The 21359-nt window shown below is 46.2% G+C and overlaps 1 protein-coding gene across 1 annotated transcript in view; it reads right to left on the bottom strand.

Annotated features, from left to right (window-relative positions):
• The window catches only part of KLF13 (KLF transcription factor 13), a 38487-nt gene extending 17475 nt beyond the window's left edge, over positions 1-21012 (bottom strand). The window contains exon 1 of the mRNA XM_035131247.2: positions 19901-21012. Coding sequence (XP_034987138.2) covers positions 19901-20444 — 544 coding nt within the window. The 5' untranslated portion in view covers positions 20445-21012. The remainder of the gene's footprint in view (positions 1-19900) is intronic.
• Positions 21013-21359: the final 347 nt, after the last annotated feature.

Genomic DNA, 21359 nt, shown 5'->3' with positions numbered 1-21359 from the left:
TCCAAAACTTGGGGGACTGCCCAGAGCTGACGGTTATATAGTTTCCAGTCTGGTTATATTTTTAGTTTTTCTTCTGACTATCAATGCGGTGAACCTAGGCACACAGCAAGCTTTAAGGCTTGGAGAAGATCAGTTTAAGTAAGGTTCTGAGAAAGAAGGAGGGAATGAGAAATTAAGAAGGAGAAATTAAGGCTCATAAACAATCCAATATATTGACAGCCAAGGATCTAGCCCTGACCAAGTGGTGTCCCTCTGTTGTATAATGCAGTGTTGTTGTTGTTTTGGGGGGTGATTGTTCCAAAAACCTGTCATTCCATGTCCTTGTGAAGAATTGTGAATAATTCAGAACATGATCCTGTACAAGATCTACTCACTGAAGATTTTGTAGAAAGATTTTGTGGAAAGCCGGACACACCATGAAATATTTGCCCAAACACACACACACACAAAAAATCTGGTGATGGCTAAAACCAGGGCTGAGTCATGGGTGGACCTTATCCCTGGCCACGCTGTGTTGAGGGGGGAGAGAATCAACAGCTACTCCGCATGGAAGACTAGCCTGCCCATCCCACTATGACAGATTATGGTGGAACCCATGACTCAGTCACAACACATCACTATCAGTATGGGAACCTCACACATATGACAGAGTGCACAGCCCATGTCGTGCACACTTAAAAGCTCACCAGAGGGAACTCTGGTGATGGGAAATGATGGAGAAAGGGTGCTTTGTTCAAAACAGCCTGGTGTCAGAAGACACATGTGAATCTGAGCACATTGCTACCATATCTCTGCCCACAGCCCTGACAATTAAAATACATATCTAAATAGTTAACAAAATAGAAGAATTCCTTTCAGTAGCACCTTAGAGACCAACTAAGTTTGTTATTGGTATGAGCGTTTGTGTGCATGCACACTTCTTCAGATACGAAGAAGCGTGCATGCACACGAAAGCTAATACCAATACGGTAACAAACTTAGTTGGTCTCTAAGGTGCTACTGGAAGGAATTTTTTCATTTTGTTTCGACTACGGCAGACCAACATGGCCACCTACCTGTAACTAAATAGTTAACAGTTAACACTGAATTCTGATTTTTTTGATATAAAAAAACCTTTATGAATTAATGCAAAAATGGAACAAAGCAGACCTATGAACACAAACACATGAGAATGTCATGGATCAGAAATGGGCTGATGCATCCCGCAGGGGGGTGGACTAAATGAACCTTGGGTTCCCTTCCAACTTTACCATTCTATGATTCTATTATTCCATCCCTCAGCAGGTGACACACAGGAGCCTTGGGCCCAATAAAGCCTCAGACTTTGGCCTGGCTCCATCGTCTGAGCAATCTGTTAATTGCTTTCAGACTGCCCAAACTTGTCACTGGTTGCTTTGCCTCCAGATCAACAGTTGTAAATGTACCAAAAAGCAGAGCAGGGATGAGCAGGGTACACCAAGCCAGAAGTGCCTACAGGCTACGTATTGTTTAGTAAAACAATACAAATGACTCAGAGCCAACCAGAGCACTGCAGGGGAAGACAAAAGCACACCAGAGCTGCTGCTCAACAGCTCCATACCAAAGAATATTCCTTTCAGACATGAAATTAAGCTGTTGATGCCAGTTCTCACAAATGCAAAGGAGTTAGTTGGCAAACCTGTTTCTGGATTAATCCATTGCAGATTATAGGCATAGCACATGTGATTGAACTTTCCATTTGCAGGGAATAAATAGTTCCGCAGCTTTAAGGCGGTCTCCCTTGGCAAAGCCGTCAGGGCGGCGGCGGCGAGGGCAACGATCCATGCTCCGTGTTGCGAGACTGCTGCGGCCGTTTTTTCCGCAGCTTTGGGGCTTTTTTCTAGAGAAAAGTTCCTTGGCCCTCCAGTGTACCAGCCATTCCAAACCACTGGCTCCCAGTAGGGTCCAGTTCAAATTCAATGTGTTGGTTCAGATTTTTTAAATTTTAAATGATCTGGCTATCTCAGGGACCACTGTTTCCCATACGACTCTGCCCAAACACTCAGGTGGTGTGATATGATACCATGAGTTCATAACAAAATAAAAAATTTCCTTCCAGTAGCACCTTAGAGACCAACTAAGTTGACTGTTATAATGTGGGAAGTAAAGAGGAAAGGAGGTATCCCTTTGATTTTCCACTGAATATGAAAACACAGGAGAGAAGGATGGGCACAATTAAGCAGTTTACAGCAACCCCAGGCAATTAAAATACAGCATACAACTACTGTACCATGAATGAAGCATCTGAAAAATTGTTTCATCGGCTGATATTTCAACACTAGACTTGTGTTCAGGCTGACAAAGTGCAATTACTGTTGGGTGGCATTACAAACTCATTGCCTTCACCTTATAAAAGCTTCTTCCTGAAATCAAAAGCTGGGCTTTTGTAACCCCTGGATACACATGCATTTACAAGTGTCTTTGTTGGTAAAGAATGTGAGCTGCATTTCAGAAAGCAATATTTTAAAGAGTTTGGATTTTCAGTAGAGCCCCTGCTTGATTCAATTATTACTGCTTGATTTATCACCTGCCTTTCAACTGATCAAGTATAAGTGTGACTGTTACCAATATAGGTTCCTTCTTACAATAAGGAAACCGTGGGCTGCTCAGTAACATGAGAAGGGCTTGGCTTTGACAATCCACCTGCCTCTGGCCCCTTGGATCATTGCTTGCTGCTCTGGAACTTGCTCCCTTCCCACGCTGGACCAGATGCCCTCTGAGCCACTTTGATGGGCAGACCTCTGAGTCCTGGAACCCAACTGCCTGCAGCATAGCCCTTGTTGAAGTCTGATGGAAGTGGAGGGCTGCTGTTGTGGATGCAGTTGTGCGGGAAGGATTCCCTGAGGGCAGAATGTTTGGAAACTGCTATTCTATGCCAGGGATAGGCTGTGCAGTTTTGGCTTTGCCAGACCACACAGAGTCCACGGTCTCCAGTCTAACCAAGAGATTACATTTAATTTTTGTAAAAAAAAGTTTGAGCAAGTGTTTGCTCTCTGATAAGTTAACTTTTTCCCCAAGAGATCACACTTACTTACTGCAATGTCTGTACACAAGAGATGAGGCAAGGGGTTTCCTGTCTAAGACTTTGCGGTATGAAACTTCTTGAAGGCCATGTGATGCAATTAACAAAATCAAGCAGCTAAAATGTTTTTAGAAATTCAAGCTTCCAGTGAGACAGATCACATGACCAGATCTTCTGTACCACAAAACTCCTTGGTGATGTAAGGCTGGCATGCATAGCAGAAGTGTCCTCCCTGGCTCTGTTCCCTCCATGGCTAGCTTTGAATGGGGGGCGGGTGTTCTAATGGGAGAACATAGCAAATGTGCTGCTCACTATCAGGGACCTTTTCTTCCTTTTAAAAAGATCAGAAAGTACAAGTAGAGTGTTCAAAGGGTGTGGTTAAGACTCTGAAGGCAAGACTAGAAGAAGATCTGAGCACGGGGATCCTTTCAGCTCTTGATAGCGGGGCTGCAGGCTGGGATGGGCAAATCTGTCAATCTCGATTTCAGTTTCTCATTTTTTTCAAGTTCAGCTCTCCACATTTACACATAAAGTGTGTAGATTGATTGATTGATTGATTGATTGATTGATTGATTGCTTACATATTCATCATCAGCATCTGGGTGTGAATTTCTCCTGATTACATGCAATTTTGTACAATACATACAGATTTGCAAGCAATCACCCCCACTATAACACATTTTGGTATGTTATTTTCACCAACATATGCATTTTTGTAAACATCACTTGGCTGGAAAACTGCACTGCAAAAGTTATAGAAGTGTGACTTTTGAAAAATGGATGTGCTGTGCTCTGGGTTTCATTTTTAAAAATGTCTGTTAATTGCAAACGAGATCTGATTCCCCTGTGGTCCTTGCTGGAGGGCCTGGATGGTGAGCCAGAGACTTCAGTGACTCAGGTTGCTAATTTGGGGGATTGGTGTTGTGTTGAATCTGGCGCCCCCTCGCCCCTGCCAATCACAGAGGGGGAGGAGGGGGCCAGAGCAGCCCGATTTTGGGCTGATCCTGGATCAGCTGATCGCCCCTGCCAGTCGAGGAGGGGGAGGGGGGTCGGAGCAGCCCGATTTCAGGCTGATCCTGGTCCCCCCTCACCCCTGAACGACCATGGCTTGCCTTGCCCCCCCCCTAGTTTTCATCCTGGGTACGCCCCTGGCTCTTCAACCTAGGAATGTAGCCCAACTAGGAGAAAGAAAACTATGATCCTAAACCTCCCCTGCCTTCTGGAATGTCTTTGGGAGAAGAAAAGGCTCAGGAGTAAAACCTGGAGTGGAGTCCCCAAGGTGGTTGGATGGCATTTTGTACTGTACAGTGCCTCCCGCCAACTCCTACAGCCAAGCTTGCTCTGCTTTCCTTTGGACCACGTCAGCGAGGCTGGTGTTCGTGCATCCCAGGACCTCCCTACACACTGCACAGGCTTGCACCCAAGGGAGGTAACTTCAGTGCTGCTGTTTTCTCAACCCTCAGTACAAGTGCCTGGGAGGGAACCATGGCTTTGGTCATTGCACCCGTACAATACATAGTAGCTGGTTGGCAGTCCTAGCTGGGTGTCTGGACTTCATTTCCCTGCAGCCCAAAGAAGGCAAAACAAATGCCTGGCACCTCTGTCTGTAATGGTGTCCCCCTCTCCTTCATTGAGGCTTTGCAGGAAAACTGCCCAGTGGACACAATCCACAAGAACTGCTTGGATTTATTCATTTAATTTGCCTCCAGCACTCAATGTCGAGAGCACAGCTTCAGAAACTATTCCTTTGTTGCTAGTTGATACTGTTAATTTTACCATTTTTTCTTTTTCAGCCCAAGTGTATCTTCTGTGGTGTAGTGGTTAAGAGTGGTAGACTTGTAATCTGGGGAACCAGGTTCGTGTCTCCGCTCCTCCATATGCAGCTGCTGGGTGACCTTGGGCTAGTCACACTTCTCCGATGCCTCAGCCCCACTCACCTCACAGAGTGTTTGTTGTGGGCAAGGAAGGGAAAGGAGAATGTTAGCTGCTTTGAGACTCCTTCAGGTAGTGATAAAGCGGGATATCAAATCCAAACTCCTCCTCCTCCTCTTCTTCTTCTGTACATAAACCACCAAAATAGCAAGCTTTGCAAAACACAGGATACGTTTGTCTGGCCTCTGTGCCTGCACTTAAATAACCCTCATTGTCCGACCGTTGTCTCACAATATGCAGTAAGATAATGATCTCACTGACCACGTGAGGCCTGTCTCCAGCAAAAGCCAAGTGGGTGACCAGCAAGTTACAAAAATAGAAGTGTACACAGAGGGAGAAATCCCTCAAGAATTGCTTCTGAAATGGTTGCACTTAAATTTGGGTTGTGGTTTCTCCTTTCTTCTTTGGCTGGGTCAGCAAGAGCTGACATCCAAACAGCTGATCCAGGATTATTTGGAGTGGAAAAGGAGGAAAAACACGGAGTCCTGCATAAAGTTATAAAACAGAACTGGGAACCATGTGGCCAACATGGACGCATTCCAGGTTTCCAGGTTTGGACCTGCACCAAACATGCAAAGCCAGACAACAGAAAAATGCATTTGTGCTTGAAAGTGTGGAAACAATGCTTTCTCTTCAAACAGATTCTGAATTGTTGTTTTATATTAATGTTTTGAATGTCAAGTTGGCACTTGTTTTGTCCTCCCAGTAAAAAACCACACCATATACCCGAGTATATTTTCCTATGACTTTTGAGAACTGCTCATGTGCTGAATATGGAAATCATCTACTTGGGTCCTCCTCTTTGTCCCAAAGTCCTGATGGGCTGGGACCAAGGCAAAAGCCTTTTTCATGGTCACACCCAAACCCTGTGACTTCTTGCTCAATGAGGCCATCTTCTGTCACTGGGCTAAGACCTTCCTCTCTAGGAAGGCCTTTTTTTCTGGGTTCATTTAAACATTGGTTTTAAATTTTCCAAAGTGGTCCTTTGTGGTTACTTTCATTTTAATGATGTGCCAGGTGTTTTTGTTGTAATTCTCATTTCTTTCCTTTTGGTAGCCACCTTCAACATTTTACATCTTTTAAATAAATAAATAGCAGTATCTAGTGTGATGCTCTAAAGACTGGCATGTTCTCCCTGAACACTGGTTTAACATCTCTGTAGCACCAATATGACGAAGCTGCCTTGCTACCAAGAGGGATCCTCCTCTTGTGGCCAGCTTCCCCTGAGTGTGAGGGAGGAGGAGCTGCTGGCCATTAATGCAGCGCCATGCTGGGCTCTGCACTCAGCCTCCTCCTGATGATGTGACGTCATTTGGGTTACAGTTGATAAATGCCCCATTCTGATCAATTATTTGCTTCTGTGTTTTGCCTATACTGTATTCAGGTATAAGAACCAAACAGCCTTGGCTGCTTTCATTTTTGACAAAAAGGATCATAGGGGGGGTGGATTAACCCTTTCTTCCACATGCCATTGTCCCACTGAAATTCCCTCCAGCTGTTTTTCACCTTGAAGATATAATTTACTACAAATACTGTAGTACCTTTCGGGGCAAATAATAGCTTGGGGTGAATTTTGGCATGAAAACAGGTGGGGAGGAAAGGATTAGACATCACACATTGTGTTTCCAATCTGGAATGAGGTCACATATTTTTATCGAAAAAGATAATGGACAGTGCTGGAGACACTTAAGCAACAAAATGTATGCTTAAAGCAATGTATAACCTGCATTGTAAATTGTGTGGCCTATTTCTATCGATGCAGCAGTTGAAGCAAGTAGACATTGGGTTTTATTGCCCAAGTAACTTGTTCTCCCTTCTCTCACTATCAGAAAAGGTCTCTTGCAAGTCATGGGAGACACTGGAATGGGGCATCTTCAGAGTGTTGCATTGCAATCCCTTGTGTAGCTCAGCAGTTCCACCTAAGGGAAGGGAAGCTTCTGCACAAGATATGGCTTGGCTCTGGTCACACACCCTTTTTAGGTATATCCTTGATGGAAAGAGGATCAGTTAAGCCTGAACCTAGCACGGAACTAAGCCCATGTTTGCAACTAGTGTGGATGGTCAGACAATGCAGGATTGAATGGTTCCCCAGGAACAAAAGAAATCAAAATTTAATCCATCCTACCTAAATTTTGAACCAAGACACAGCTCTTCTTGAAAATTCACTCTCTTTCAAATTTTGTGATACCATTCTCCGGTCAGGAAATGCATGCAAAACTATATACATTTAGGGAAACTGTGCGTAGACTTGGTTATGTTAGTGAAAACATACATACATTATGGAAATTTACTTGCAAAATGTGTATATTAAGCATGATTGCATACAAAATGTTTGTTAGGTTTTATTTTGTTCTTTAATGCAAATTGATGTTGTAAACTGAAATTGACATTGGAAAAATGAGAAACTGAGACATCAAAACTGACTGGCTCCTCTTTCCCCATTTCCTGAGGCCAGGGGAAAGAGTTCTAAGTGGGATTTTTAGCAGTTTTTGATTTGCAATCCCCTCCCTTATCTGCGGACTGGTGGAACGATTTTAGCTTGTGATTTGAGGTTTGTATAGTCTGGTCTTGAATTACTGTGGATTTGAGTTTATTATGTACATAGAGGAGATTTAACATACAAGGGAGTTTTCCATTTTTAGATCTAAAGGAATACTTCCTGGCCTGCAAATACATTACTGAGTAGGGGTGCCAGCTCTATGGGGCCGAAGGTGACTTTGCTCCCCTAATATCTGCTAGGAGGGGATCCCCCTCTTGTGGCCAGCTTCCCCTGAGTGTGAGGGAGGAGGAGCTGCTGGCCATTAATGCAGCGCCATGCTGGGCTCTGCACTCAGCCTCCTCCTGATGATGTGACGTCATGTTGCATGCTGGGCCCCCTCAATCTTGGGCACAAGTCAGTATCTCTGGTGCTGAGTGAGTTGTCCTTGGCCTTTGTGGAACCCACTTAGAAGGTATTTGAGTCCTTTTCTCATGGTGCCTTCCTTGACTGCCAGTGGTAGAGCATCTGTTTTGTATGAAGAAGGTCCCAGATTCAATCCCAAAGATCTTAAAGTAGGGCTGAGAGAGACTCCCTCCCTGAAACCCTGAAACCAGCCAGTAGAGCAAATACTGAGCTACATGGGCTTATTTCATTAGAGGACAGCTTCCTATGTGCCTGTGTTCATGCCCAAGTGCTTAGAGCACGGGTGTCAAACACAAGGCCCGGGGGCCTAATCCGGCCCGCCAGACCTCGTCATGTGGCCCGCGTAGCCGCCACCGACATTAGCCACTGACAGTAGTTCTGGAGCCTGCGATTGGCCGAGGGTCAAAACCGGGGGCGGGGCTGCAGGCGGAGGCCGGGGCGCTGGAGCCGCGCTGACGGCCTTGGCCAGGGAATTTCAATTTCGAATGAGGCTGAGGGAGGCGGTGGCACAGCGGCCAGACGGGGAAGTGAGATGCAGGAGGAGGAGGAGGAAGCCCGCCGAGGAGGTAGGAAAGCCCTACAGGCGCCGCCGGCAAAGTTGGTGCCGGGACGGAGCAGCGCTGGATTTTTTTTTTTTGGCGGGCTTTGCTGTTGTCTCCGAGAGCGAGTGAGGCGGCACTGGGGAGCCGCTGACCACCGCTTCCCTTCCTCTCCTCGGCTGCATCCGGGAGGTGGGCGAGCGAGCGGGCGAAAGGGACGCAGAGTGAGCCTGAGGGGGAAGTAGGCGAAGCGCAACAGTCGCTCTCTTGATGGAGCCGTGTTTCTCTTCCCTCTTCCCCCCTTTTCTCCTCATAGACACTTGGGAGGGTGCCTGGCTTTTGTTCTGCCCCCCACCCCCGAGCCGCCCTTTGGCTTCTCAGTTCCGGCGGAGCTGCTCCCCGGGGGGCGGCCGGGAGGGAGGCGGCGATGACGGCACGGGTTCCTGCTCTTCCTGCTCTGCCGCCACCTCCTCTCAGCCCCTCGTGATGTAGGGCTCCAGATGGAGTCGCCTCGCGGTTTGAGTAGGTGGGAGGGGAATTTTTTGGGGGGGTTTCAAGCCTCCTCTGCCTGCAGTCCCGGTAGGGAGAGGCGGCGGCGAAGACGACAACAGCACGGGTGGGGGGAAGAGCAGCTCTGAGGCGAAGATGCACGTCCGCTGGGGCTGCCGCCGCCTTCCTCCTCGGAAAATCCGCTGCCCTCCCTCAGCGCAAGGGGAAGGGACTCTGGCGCTGAGGAGGGAGGATGCAAAAGCAAAGCAGGGAGTTGGCGCTGCACCGCATGTTCCTGCCCCTCTCCAAAGCATGGGGTGGGTTGCAGCGTGTGGCATCCTGCCTAGCAGGGTTTGGGTGTGCGCAGGGTGGGAGAGGGAAGCCCTCTTTCCATCTGCAGGTTTTTAATCCCAGCAGTGGCTTTCTCCTTCCTGCCGAAGGTTTAGTTGAGCCCCCCCCCCTGGAAGCCGTCGATCCCCACCTTTTGGTCAAATTTCCCTCGTTTACATCCCCTCCCACACACGCGCCACGACGCAGGAATGTGATCCACGTGGGGGCGGGAATGAGCTTACATTATTACAAAAAACAGTAATAATTGAATGCAGTGACAATAATTTATGATAATAAAGAGTGGACACATAGTCCTACAGACACAACCGGCCCTTTGAGGGTGACCAAACTGCTGATGCGGCCCCCGATGAATTTGAGTTTGACACCCCTGGCTTAGAGAGACATTTCTGACTCACAATTGCAGTTATCTGCAACAGATTACTTGGGTCTTTGCCCCAGAGGGTTAGCCTAACCTTGTTAAATCAGTTTGTCTTCTCCTTTTGGTGAATTGATATTGTTCTTTTTTAAAAAAACATTAAATATCTAATACATTTTGCCCTCTTAGTTTTCTGTCACAAAAGTGGAAAACAAAGCCTACTGTCTCGATTGTGAGCTTGATATGTTAACAGGTCTAATTAGTCACTTGGCACTCCCTTGTCATTATCTCTAGCTAATGTTGCCAAGGAACTGATATGAAGCCATTTGGCTCATTATCGAGAAGAGTTTGGAAGGGGGAATTGTGGGTGTTGGATAAATAGGCGCCAGAGACAGAAAATCCTTCACCAGTTATTCTTTTGTCCAAAGGGCAATTTATTAAAACGAGAGCTATAATGCAGAGCAACTAAAGCAAGAGACCACACTGGACCTTCATACCGAGAGTCTAGATTCCAATAGGAAAGACTTCTTCATGCATTGCCTTTTCAGATGTATACCCAAGATGATTTAATTCTTCACACACCTAAAAATATAAAGTGCCAATATGGCAAACTGGGTGGAAGGTTGGAAGCATTTGTATTGTACAGGTGCTCTCAAATTGGCTATCGCTTCCTGTTGAATACTCTGGATAGCAACAGCTCGGTGTTTTGCTGTCTAACATGTGAAATGGTGTAGGGATTCTACTTTAAACTTCCCAGATCAGATTGTGGATGGTAAGCCAAGGACCTCTTCTCATATTACTTGGTATACACTTTAGATATTACAAGTGTACAGATAGGGATTTAGTTTTCTCTCAGTTTCTCATTTTCTAATCTTAAATTCAGTTCCTTATAGTTCCCCATTTGCTATAGAATTAACTTTATTTCTTCAGAAGTCCTCACAAAAATTCATCAGCATTTTAGTGTGAATTGACAAAGCAGGGCCTAACACTTTTTCTGGTGTGCTATTTTCACTAATATGTGCATTTTTACCCAAGCGTATGCATTTCTGAACAATTTTCTTGGTTGGAGAAAAGCATTGCAAAATTCAGAGAAGTGCAAATTATGAAGGGTGGCTGCAGTTTTGTCTAGGTTTTGTTTTGGGAAGTATAAATTGCTTTTAAATGTAAACTGAATCAAATTTCTTCCCCTTCCCTCACAGGCAGGTACACAGGATTGGCTGCAGCTCCCTTTCATGGAGTAGGAAACCTGGGCAGAGTGATCCTCTTACTGGTTCCTTTCCCAATCACCTCAGCCCTTGGGTATCATCCAACACTGCCTTTGCTTGGTTCACACACAAGGCTGCAACTATGTTTGCTGAATGTGCCCCAATACAGAAAAGCATGTCTGCAAACACACAGCAGGAGTGCATTTGATGGAAGGAAACACAACATCTCTCAATCTTTGCCAGCTATTCAAGACAAAATATCTTGCTTGGGTTAAGGAATGTCAGCTTTTCTATGTGTAAAAGGACGAACCCTTTCCCGTGAGCAGACATTTATCAGCAACAGCATATCCAAACTTAAAGAGCTGGGTCATCCCATTCCCTATTTTAAAAAGCAATGAGGGCTTGAGGAGGATGTGGTAGTATATGAACAGGAATTGAGGAAGAAAATGTAAACCATCAACAGAGAAGTTCTTCCCCTCCCTGTAGAGACAAAGCATTTTCTTCCCCTCAGAGCTAGACTAAGACTTTGTGGTGCTTGAGACAGAACATCTTACGTGTGAAATAACCACTGGAAAGGGCAATTATGGAAGCCTTGTAATGAAAGTCATAGCACAGTTTACTTGCACAGCTCTTATTAATATCACTGGGGCTCACGCTGGCAGGCTTCCCAGTGGACTGGGCTTTCTGTTTCTCATTGAACAGTACCTATAATGGCCTTGATTACAGGTGGCTCTGGTGTCTTTCTTTCATTGCTCTGACTGGAATCAAATTTCACTTCTTTTGCATTTTAGAATGCACTCCTTTCCCTTGACCTACAGAAATTATCAGGACTTTTGTCAAGATCTATGGAATCCTGGGCTCCCATAGGAAGCAAACTGAAGAGGATTTGGAGAACTCCTGCCAGGGAAACTGGCCGCCCCTCCAGGCAAGCGTAATTATTTATTTTTATTATTGCCTTAAGGGCTTTGGTGATAAGACACCAAGAGGGAAATTCTGGGGAAATCTAGATAGATATCTCCTGTGCTACCATGTGACGCTTGTTTTGGTTTAGATCAGCACTAAATTTGAAAAAAAGGAGAAGAAAGTTGAGAGAACTTGAAGTTCCCCTCCCTGAAGAGAAAGCTCTTGTTTCTAAGAATTGTTGGAAGGGCACTCAGCACCTACTCAGAGGCTGATTGTCCCAGCAGAGGGGGCCAATGTTTTGAATCTAACACAGGCCTTCAGCAACTGAAAAGGGAAACCAATTTATCTGTTGTTAAGAATGTTTTGTCATGGTCAATGGTATTTCCATGCTAGTAGGATATTCCTGCCTTTGTGCCTTTTTTTGCAAAAATGGCTCTCCAGAGTCAATAACAAGATATGCTGTTCACATGTCCTGGATGGCAAAGAGAGATGGGATGCTGCTTCCCTCAATTGTTCTTGTTTCTTAAGTAAGGCTACATGCACAGGAATCTTGTGGCATTAAGTGCTGTACAGTAACTGCCTCTTGGGTTGAGAGCCAGGTTCAGCCCCTCTGACATTGTAGGGGGCCTGGGGGAGGCTGTTTACCTGTTGGTGAGGTACAGAGCTGTGGCTGAAGCAAAATTTCAAAACTAGTTCAAACTCTGCCACATGTTCTAGTTTGAGTTATGCTTTATAATTCCCCCATCATATTTGCTCTTCACATTTCATTGATGTCAGCATGTGATTTCTGACTAGTTTTGATGCCCTTCCCTGCAGCTCCAATGTAGTATTTTCTGGTTGAGTGATGAATTGATTAAATTGAATGGAGGAAGTCAGCAGATATTTTATTCAATGCTATTGCAAATCAGCTGTCAGATTCTGTCAAATATGAACGGGTGCTGCATGCCAGGTGGTAGGGCTGCATCTCAATGATTGGTGACTAAATGCGACTCAGATGTTATCCCCAAAGTATTTGGAGTGGTACAGAAACCTCTTGGCTTGTTTCTCATTGCCCACCCCCCTTACAACCTCTAATTGTCTAAAACTCAGGATGGGGCCAGGGGCTTACCCTACACCCACAAATACAGTTCCTTCTAGAGCTCCAGTAAGGTAAAAATGCTGCAGGACTGCAAGGCTATAATTTAATTCTATATTTAAAAGCACCACCAGACTATGATCTCTAAACATCATAGTTGCTCTTCCAATAATTCCTGTAGTCAGTCCTATGGAAGGAAGCTCGGGCAACCCCACGAGCCACCAATTTTTGCAGTCATTGTAATTTTTATATTGGCAACAACTCTGTGAAGTGAGTCAGGCTGAGGGTTGGGAGGATGGGGTTTCAGTATTGTAGGGGGTCAAAGTCTGTTAGTGTTTTAAAATTTACTGTAGTATTTTTTATATAGCTTGTAACTCATCTTGAGACTGTTTTGTAAATGGTATCTTTAAAAAAAATCTATTAACTATAATTTCTAGTTCCCCAGGTACCGTGATGCCATATTTTTTTTAGTTATACACCAAAGATTTTTAAGTACACTCTTGAAAATGTAAACTATGATTAAAGTATGATGAACAACTTGTGTTTATGAACACATGGGCAGCACTCACTCATTTGGCTGACAAAACAGTGCTACTGCTGTAAGATCTAAGGGACATCTAAAGCTACGGTACGTACTCATATTGAAGGCTTTGTTTGTGTATTCCATGCTGGGGGTGAGGGTGCTCTGCACTGTCAGACTAAATTCTGTGCTATAAAAACTGTAACCTGTGTAGATTATACAAGATAAGCAGATGTATAAGAATTCTGTGAGTCTAGTCTTGAGAAGGAGTTGGAAAGCAAAACAGAGCCCCACTACTTTTGCGGAGGTAGAGCAGGCATTTCAGGTCTACTTGTTCTTGTTCTCTTACACTTATATTTCATCAAGCTAGAAACTTGGCCCTTCTTAAATTGAAGTTGGACTACGCAATGAACTGATTTCCATGCTTGGTGCCATGCTCTATTTTTATCTGTGATCCCAGAGAATGACAGTACAAACCCACCTCTGCCCAGTTTTCCACTCGCTCCAGCAGTCTTCTTTTCTCTTCTGGCATTTGAGTTTAGATTTCTTTATCATTGTGCAATGGGAAAACTACTATTTATGAGCACAGCAGCCCAAAGGGAAAAGACAGGAGAGACACACACATCTAACAAGTACAAGGTGTCTCTGTCTGAGTGTAATCAATCATTAGGTGATCCTCTGCTTTTTGCCTAAGGGCTCCTCTTAACTTTCACCTGGCATATAAAATGCTGAACAAGATATTCCAGTCTTGCAAGGTGTGTGAGTGACCCTGTTCCATCACAACTTTGTTCCTGCAGGAACTGAGACACACTGGGGGTAGGTATTATTGAGGCAGAAATTTGCAGTGCTTTGGAGCCAAGGTCCTCAGCACAAACAACAAATGCTGAGTCCAAGAAGGCCAAAACAGCTGAAGTTTTGGGTTGATTGTCAGGGTCTGCATCCTTCCATTTTAGGGAGGCAAATGGTCGTGTGTGGGCAGGGTGGCCTGGACGAATGGTGCTAAATAAATAAATAATAATAATAATAATAATAATAGACCAACAGTAAGAAGTATTTAGCTGAGTGTTAGATGGAGAAATAGAAAATTAGCTCCATCTCACCAGTCATAATGTGAACTATTTTCCTTTTCTCCTGAAGTTCAGGTTCTCAGTGTGAATTATTGCCTGTTTTTCAGGAGCCCTATGAAATCCAAATCAAAACATGCTTCAGGGGAGCCACCAAAAAGTGGAAGCACCAAAGCAGAATTTCAGCTAGAATCTACTTGGGTCCTGTTCATACTGTCATTCCTTCTCTTTTGAACAGATAGCTTTTGGATCTTTTTGTAGATCTTGATTATTTCTTTATTTATTTCATTTCCCAAGCTGCCCCAGGGTAGCTTGCATGACTAATTCTGTAAAATACAGCACACAATAAAGAAAATACAATTCCTAAAAACTGGGGGGGGGGCACTGAAAATATTTATGGGCAGCAAAATACTTCCAGTATTTCAGCAGTAGCCCTGATAGTCCCATACTGTATGGCTTTTCCATTATCTTCCAAAGGTCTGAATGATCAAGTATACCTTAAGCTGACATTGAAAGATTACTTCGCAATCTTGCTCATTCACTGATTCATAGATTAGAGACAGTGCAGTGCAGTGGTTAGTGTGTCAGACTAGGGCCCGGAAGACCAGATAGAAATCTGCACTCGGCCATGAAGCCTTGAGCCAGTCATCTTGCCTCTCAGCCAAATCTACCTCACAGGGTTGTTGCGGAGATTAAATGAGGAGGGGAGAACCATGTGAGCCTCCTTGGGCTCCTGGGAGAAAAAGGTGGGATATAAAGGCAGACAATCGATTTAGAAAGCATGGCATAACCATACACAGCAGAATTAGACTTCAAGTCCCATGATGGAGTGCAACTGCAAGTACCGGTAACATGAAGACATAACTGAAGACATATGAGCTTGATCATTTTGAACACAGCCCAGCAAAACCCACCTTTTCCCCCTTTTTCTGGACCAGGGTGAGAGGAATGCTTGGGAAATTCCGCTGGATATTGACAAAACTGATCTAGCTTTGCCAGCTCACACACTAACTCCATTGTGTAAATACAGCTTTAGTTCGCTCCTTGTGGCAGCTATTTCTGCATGCTGAACCATCCACATGAAACAGATCAATTGAATTGCTTTCCACTTTGCCTGAAACATTTTTTGACAAAATGTGGTGATAAAACAGCCTGATCCACATGGGGAGCTGTCCCACAATTTACGGTAGCTGACCTCTTTGAGGTAGCTATAATGTGTACAGTAGGACCAATATAAAAAGGGAGGGGTGATTTTCGCAAACATCTTGTCAGTGTTGAAAGGTCACACCCACTATTTGTGAAGCGTTACTCTAGATAGCCTTCCTTTGTTCTCATTTACCTGATTCACATCCATTTCCTAGTATCATGTACTGCAGGGGTCCCCAGACTTACCCGCCTGCGGGCCGGAGTGCGGGGGAGTGCGCGCGCAGTGGGCCGGAGGGTGGGGGAGTGCGCGACAGTGCGCATGCGCACACCCATTTACTGGTGCGGTGGCGCGCTTCCAGGCCGAAAAAATCGCCGAAAATTGTTTGTGCGCATGCGTATGGGCCTCCCCCGACCCGGAAGTGCACCGGAAATGATCTCTTCTGGGTCGGGAGAGGCCCATACGCATGCGCAGAAACGATTTTCGGCGATTTTTTCCCAGATCTGGAAGCGCGCCGTCGCGCAGCGCGCCGCAAGAGCAAGCGGCGGCAGCGGGCGGCGGGGGTCGTCGCGGGCCGGATTGGGAGGCCAATTGGGCCGCATCCGGCCCCCGAGCCATAGTCTGGGGACCCCTGATGTAATGTATGTGGGCGCTCCTGGAAGCCGCATTCACTTTAAACAAGCTTTATTTGCCCTCAACAGTGTCAGCACTTAAAGTCCAAATCCAATTTATGAGCCTCACAATGTGATCCTATTCACAATATGATTCCAAAATGGCTGAGGACATTGAAGGAGGAGGGTGTTTGAACTGGGAGAAAATTTCTGTGTAGTTTTTATAACAACTGGGATGGCTTATTTGATAGAATGTATTTGATAGAAAATAGGGACCCAGGTGGCGCTTTTGGTTAAACCACTGAGCCTAGGGCTTGCCGATCAGAAGGTTGGCGGTTTGAATCCCTGTGACGGGGTGAGCTCCCGTTGCTCCTGCCAACCTACCGGTAGCAGTTCGAAAGCACGTCAAAGTGCAAGTAGATAAATAGGAACCGCTACAGCGGGAAGGTAAACGGCGTTTCCATGTGCTGCTCTGGTTCGCCAGAAGTGGCTTTGTCATGCTGGCCACATGACCTGGAAGCTGTACGCCGGCTCCCTCGGCCAATAATGCGAGATGAGCGTGCAACCCAAGAGTCGGTCACAACTGGACCTAATGGTCAGGGGTCCCTTTACATTCTGTGTTATAGGTGTTGTTGTGGTTTTTTTTACATTTGCCATGATTCTGTTTTCATCCTGAAAACTGAAATACCGGTAGGTGTGCATCCAGCGCAGCCCTTTTGCAAACTTTTCATTCGCTGCCTCTCTATCCCAAGACTACCTCTCAGTACAGAGGGCCCTTCAACAAAACCTAGCCACTTTTGGGAAATGGAGCAAGACCTTGGGGACTTGAAGATAAAAAGGGGAATGGGTGGCACTGTGGTCTAAACCACTGGGCCTCTTTGGCTGGCTGATCGGAAGGTTGGCGGTTCGAATCCGCATGACGGGGTGAGCTCCCATTGCTCTGTCCCAACTCCTGCCAACCTAGCAGTTTGAAAGCATGCCAGTGCAAGCAGATAAATAGGTACCGCTGCGACGGGGAGGTAAACGGCATTTCTGTGCGATCTGGTTTCCGTCACGGTGCTCCATTACACCAGAAGCAGTTTAGTCCTGCTGGCCACATGATCTGGAAAGCTATCTGTGGACAACTGCCTGAAAGCAGAGATGAGCACTGCACCCCATAGTCGCCTTTGACTGGACTTAACTGTCCAGGGGTCCTTTACCTTTACCAACCTTTACCAACCAAATGATCAAGGGGATGGAGCAACTTTTCTATGACCAAAGAAGCATTGGTCGGCAACCTAAAGCCCATGGGCCACAAGCAGCCCACAGGGGTTATTTAACCGGCCCACGAGCTGTCCCCGAACCGAGCTGCCCACTCAGTGAGTCCCCATGCACTGCACTAAACCAGTGCTGCACAGCACAGGGACTCACTTCTGCGACGCTGGAAATCACGTCTGTGCATGCGCAGATGCCAGAAATTGGGGGGGGGGCTGCTCATGCGCACGCACGATCCAGCCCATGGAGGAATCTCCGCTGGAGTGAACCAGCCCAGGCGAGGTAAACCTTGCCGACCCGTTACAGAGAAAAGACAAGTAAGAGGCGACATGACAGTAGCTTATAAAATTATGCATGGTATGGGGAAAGTGGAGAGAGAAACTCTCTCCCTCTCTCATAACACACAAACTCATGGACATCCAATGAAGCTGAATGTTGGAAGATTCAGGACAGATAAAAGAAAATTCTTCATGCAGCACATGGTTAAACTATGGAATTTGCAGCAAGAAGCAATGATGATCGCCACCAGGGATAGCTTTAAAAGAGGATGGGACAAATTCAGGGAGGGTGTCTATCTGTGTCTGCTGGCTGCAATGGCTATGCTCTTCCTTCATGTTTGGAGGCAGTATGCCTCCCAATACCAGCTGATGCTTCACTCATGTCCTACTTGCAGACATCCCATAGGCTTTGGGGGTGGGGAGGGAGAAAAAGGATTTTACCTGGCATACACCTCTCTACCTGTCAGGCTGCTGTCCTTGTCAATAATATTTGATTGGAAACATCTCTGCTCATGAAAAAGCCCAGAAGGGCAGGTGACTTCATGCATAGCTGTTATAAATGAGCATTTCCTGTCCTCCTTTTACTTTCTCTTGGCAAGAACTGTTGTAGTTTGGACTGCCCTTCTGAGCCAACAACTATCCCTACGACCAGTGAAATAAGAATTAATGTGAGCTCCTGTCCTTGAGCACCACTGCAAAATGCTTTGTCATTATGAAGGGTGGACTGGCGGAATATTAGCCCCCTCAAACTGTTTTCAAAGAAGGACCCACTCCTTGCCAAGAAGGGGAATTTGGGAAGGCCCGTTTTCCTCTTGTCTCTGGGGTCCTGCCTGAGTAGGAAATGGTTAAACAAAGAAGCTTGAAAGCCTTTGGGATTCAGCCTACAACCAAGCCCTGTCACTCTGTTTTCCACCTAGCTCTAGCAACACAAACAGCACAACTAAATCCTGCAGTGCAGAAGGAAACAAGTGAATGAGGCGAGCTTCTTTTTTAATAGTAAGAACAACAAAGGAGAGCAGGGCAGCAAGCCAATGTCCCTATATGACTCGTACTTCCCCAGCCCATTCTTGAATGACGTCTGCTAGCTCTTTCCTCCCCTCCCTCTCCCCAGAGGCATGAGCTGCCAAGCCCTCCTTCTCAGTATCAAAGAGAGGAGTTTTCCCAGCAGCATCCTCTGCTTCAGTTTACAGTCAGTTTACAAGCTTAAAATCCCTTTGTCTCCATGTTTAAAGGAAGCGAAGGAAAAGTTTGGGCAAGAGCATAGTGTGGTGTGATTCATCTACGATTTGCCAGCTTTGAGTAGCAACAGAGAGGATAGCTATTATTCATTAAACATGTAAGCTCCAGAAAGGGAGGGTGTCAGGAGAGGCAACTCAAAGGATGCAAACTTGGAAGAAATACCCTTTCAAAAAAGGGAACTTAATTCTAAATCAAGCATTTAGGACTGAGGTGCCCTGTTTGTTTTTAGAGGAATATGGAGGGTGGTGTTAATTGTTCTTTGGAAAGCATGTTTTTTAATGGCATTGATTACCTTTGCTTGCCGTTACCAAGCAAAGCCCTGGTTTACAGGTTATTCCAGAGGTTACTACAAAATGGGAGGAAGGGCGGGTCAGAAGCAGCTCAACAGTGAGGCAGCAACTCACCTCGCCTCCAGCTGCTGCTTGGGTGTGGTTACAGGTGGCAGAATGAGAGGCGGGCAGATCCAAGCCATGGAGTATAACCCACCAGGAAGTTCTCCCAGCCGCTTGAAATTAAAGGGAGTTCCTAGGCCAGGGCATGGCTGTGTTGCACAGTTCCTGACCATTTCGAAGGGTCTTTCATGGAAGAACTTCCTGGTGGGTTGTGCCCCATGTTGTGGGAGGGACTGCCCTTTATATCTTATGCCAAAGGCACCAAACTGCCTTGGGTCATCATGGTATTCTGCAAAATCATTAACCCACAACACAACTACAAGTGGGTAACCAGCAGCCACTGGTCTTATGAACTGAAAAGCAGGGCCAACTGTTAAATAAGGAGAGCAGGTGGGGGGGGAGTCAGAAACTGCTGTCTGTTGCCATTGACTTCCTTGCACTCTAACTTGCAGCTCCCTTGATAACTACCTGTTACTGAAGCAACAAGAGCTGCACTGTAAGTTTTTAGGTTTACGGTTTTTCTCATTAACTTGTCCCGGACTTCAGCCACTTTCTCTTCCCTCTCCTCCCAACAAAGCTATTGGAAACAGGCCAGCCAGTCACTAACCTGTGTGGGTCCTCAGGTGAGCCTTCAGATGGGACGACTTGCCGTAAACCTTTTCGCATCCCGCATAGTGGCATTTATGCTTTTTCTGAGGTAATAATTCGGGCTCAGTCCGGCATCTTCCTCGCCGGCTTCTTTGCCTGGGGCTTGGCTGACTCGCTGCCACCAAGCTGGGAGGTGTGGCTGCTCTGCCTCCTCCACGTTTGCCGGCCAGCAAGACACTTTCCTCGCCCAACTCTTTGTGGGAAAGAGAAGAAGCCCCCCCTCGGCCAGTGCTCTCAAGATTCTCCCCCGGAGGCGAGGAAAGCTTTAGTGGGACGTGCTGGTTGAGGTCGGCTAAAATGCTGGCCACGGCATATACGGAGGAGCCACCTCCATTGTCTCTCCCAACCTCTTTCACTTCGGATTTCTCAGCTCTGTTTGAGATGATGCGGGGAGCAGCTCTCCCAACCGGCTGAGGGGCCGGTTCCCTCATGGGGCTATGGATTATAGCACGGCTGGACATTGAGACAAGGCACTCGGCGGCAAAGTAGGCGGCTGTTGCCATTCTTCACGCCTCCTGAGGTGTATAAATCAACTGCAGTTTTTCCTTTTGTGTTAACCTTCAAGAAACCCACATACACGCTCCTGAAGATTTCCTCTTTGTAGAAAATGAGATAGCTGGCTCCACAGCTCCCTGAAAAGTACTTTCTTTGTATGGGTCACACCCAGTTTCTCTCTTTCTGAAGAGGAAAGGAATCCAGGGAAAACACCAAGCAAAACACCCCCGTCCGGAACAGCTTTTTTGTCTGAAACAAAATTAATGACGGTTGTCCACAATAACAAGCCTGCAGTTCCTCCAGTCTCCCGGGTGCATTCTGACGGCAGGACTGAGCGAGCTGGTCCGTTATTACTCCTTGGATTGCTTCAGACCCTCACAGGGGTGTGGCTTTGTCAAACATCTGGCTGTGATGTCACATCGAAGCTCTATCCTGAGCTGATCAGGTTAGCGGCAAGCGGAGACTTCAGCTGCTGCTGAAGCAGCTGCTCCTGCTGCAGGCAGCCGCCCAAGAGCCAGCGGAGAGAATAGAGCAGCAGCAACGCAGAGCGAGCGATGTGGCTGTGAACTTGAGTTTGGACAGAGCATAAGAGCAAGTTAAATGAAAGGAAGGAGCTGATTGGCTTGAGGTTAGCCAATCAAAATAAGAAGATCCACATTTGCACTTTACTATGGGCTAATGCATTCCCCCCCCCCCCGCCCCGTATGACCCAACAGAAGGCAAGAAATTCAAGATTACTCTTAGGCTTCTCTTATGCAAGACAAAATATCTCCTTGCAGAAAGAGGTTGCCTTTTCCTCTGGCAAAAAACAGTACATGTGCAATTGAAAAGCTTTCTTGTGTGTGTACATGCTGTCATGCGCAAAGTGACTAATGATGTAAGTAACTTGTGCTGCGGTCATTAACCTCTCATTTGTTTTCAGG

The sequence above is a fragment of the Zootoca vivipara genome, chromosome 14 (genome assembly GCF_963506605.1).
Source record: "Zootoca vivipara chromosome 14, rZooViv1.1, whole genome shotgun sequence".
Lineage (NCBI taxonomy): Eukaryota > Metazoa > Chordata > Lepidosauria > Squamata > Lacertidae > Zootoca > Zootoca vivipara.
Note: the sequence above shows the minus strand (reverse complement) of the source record. Positions and strands in the feature narration are given on the sequence as shown.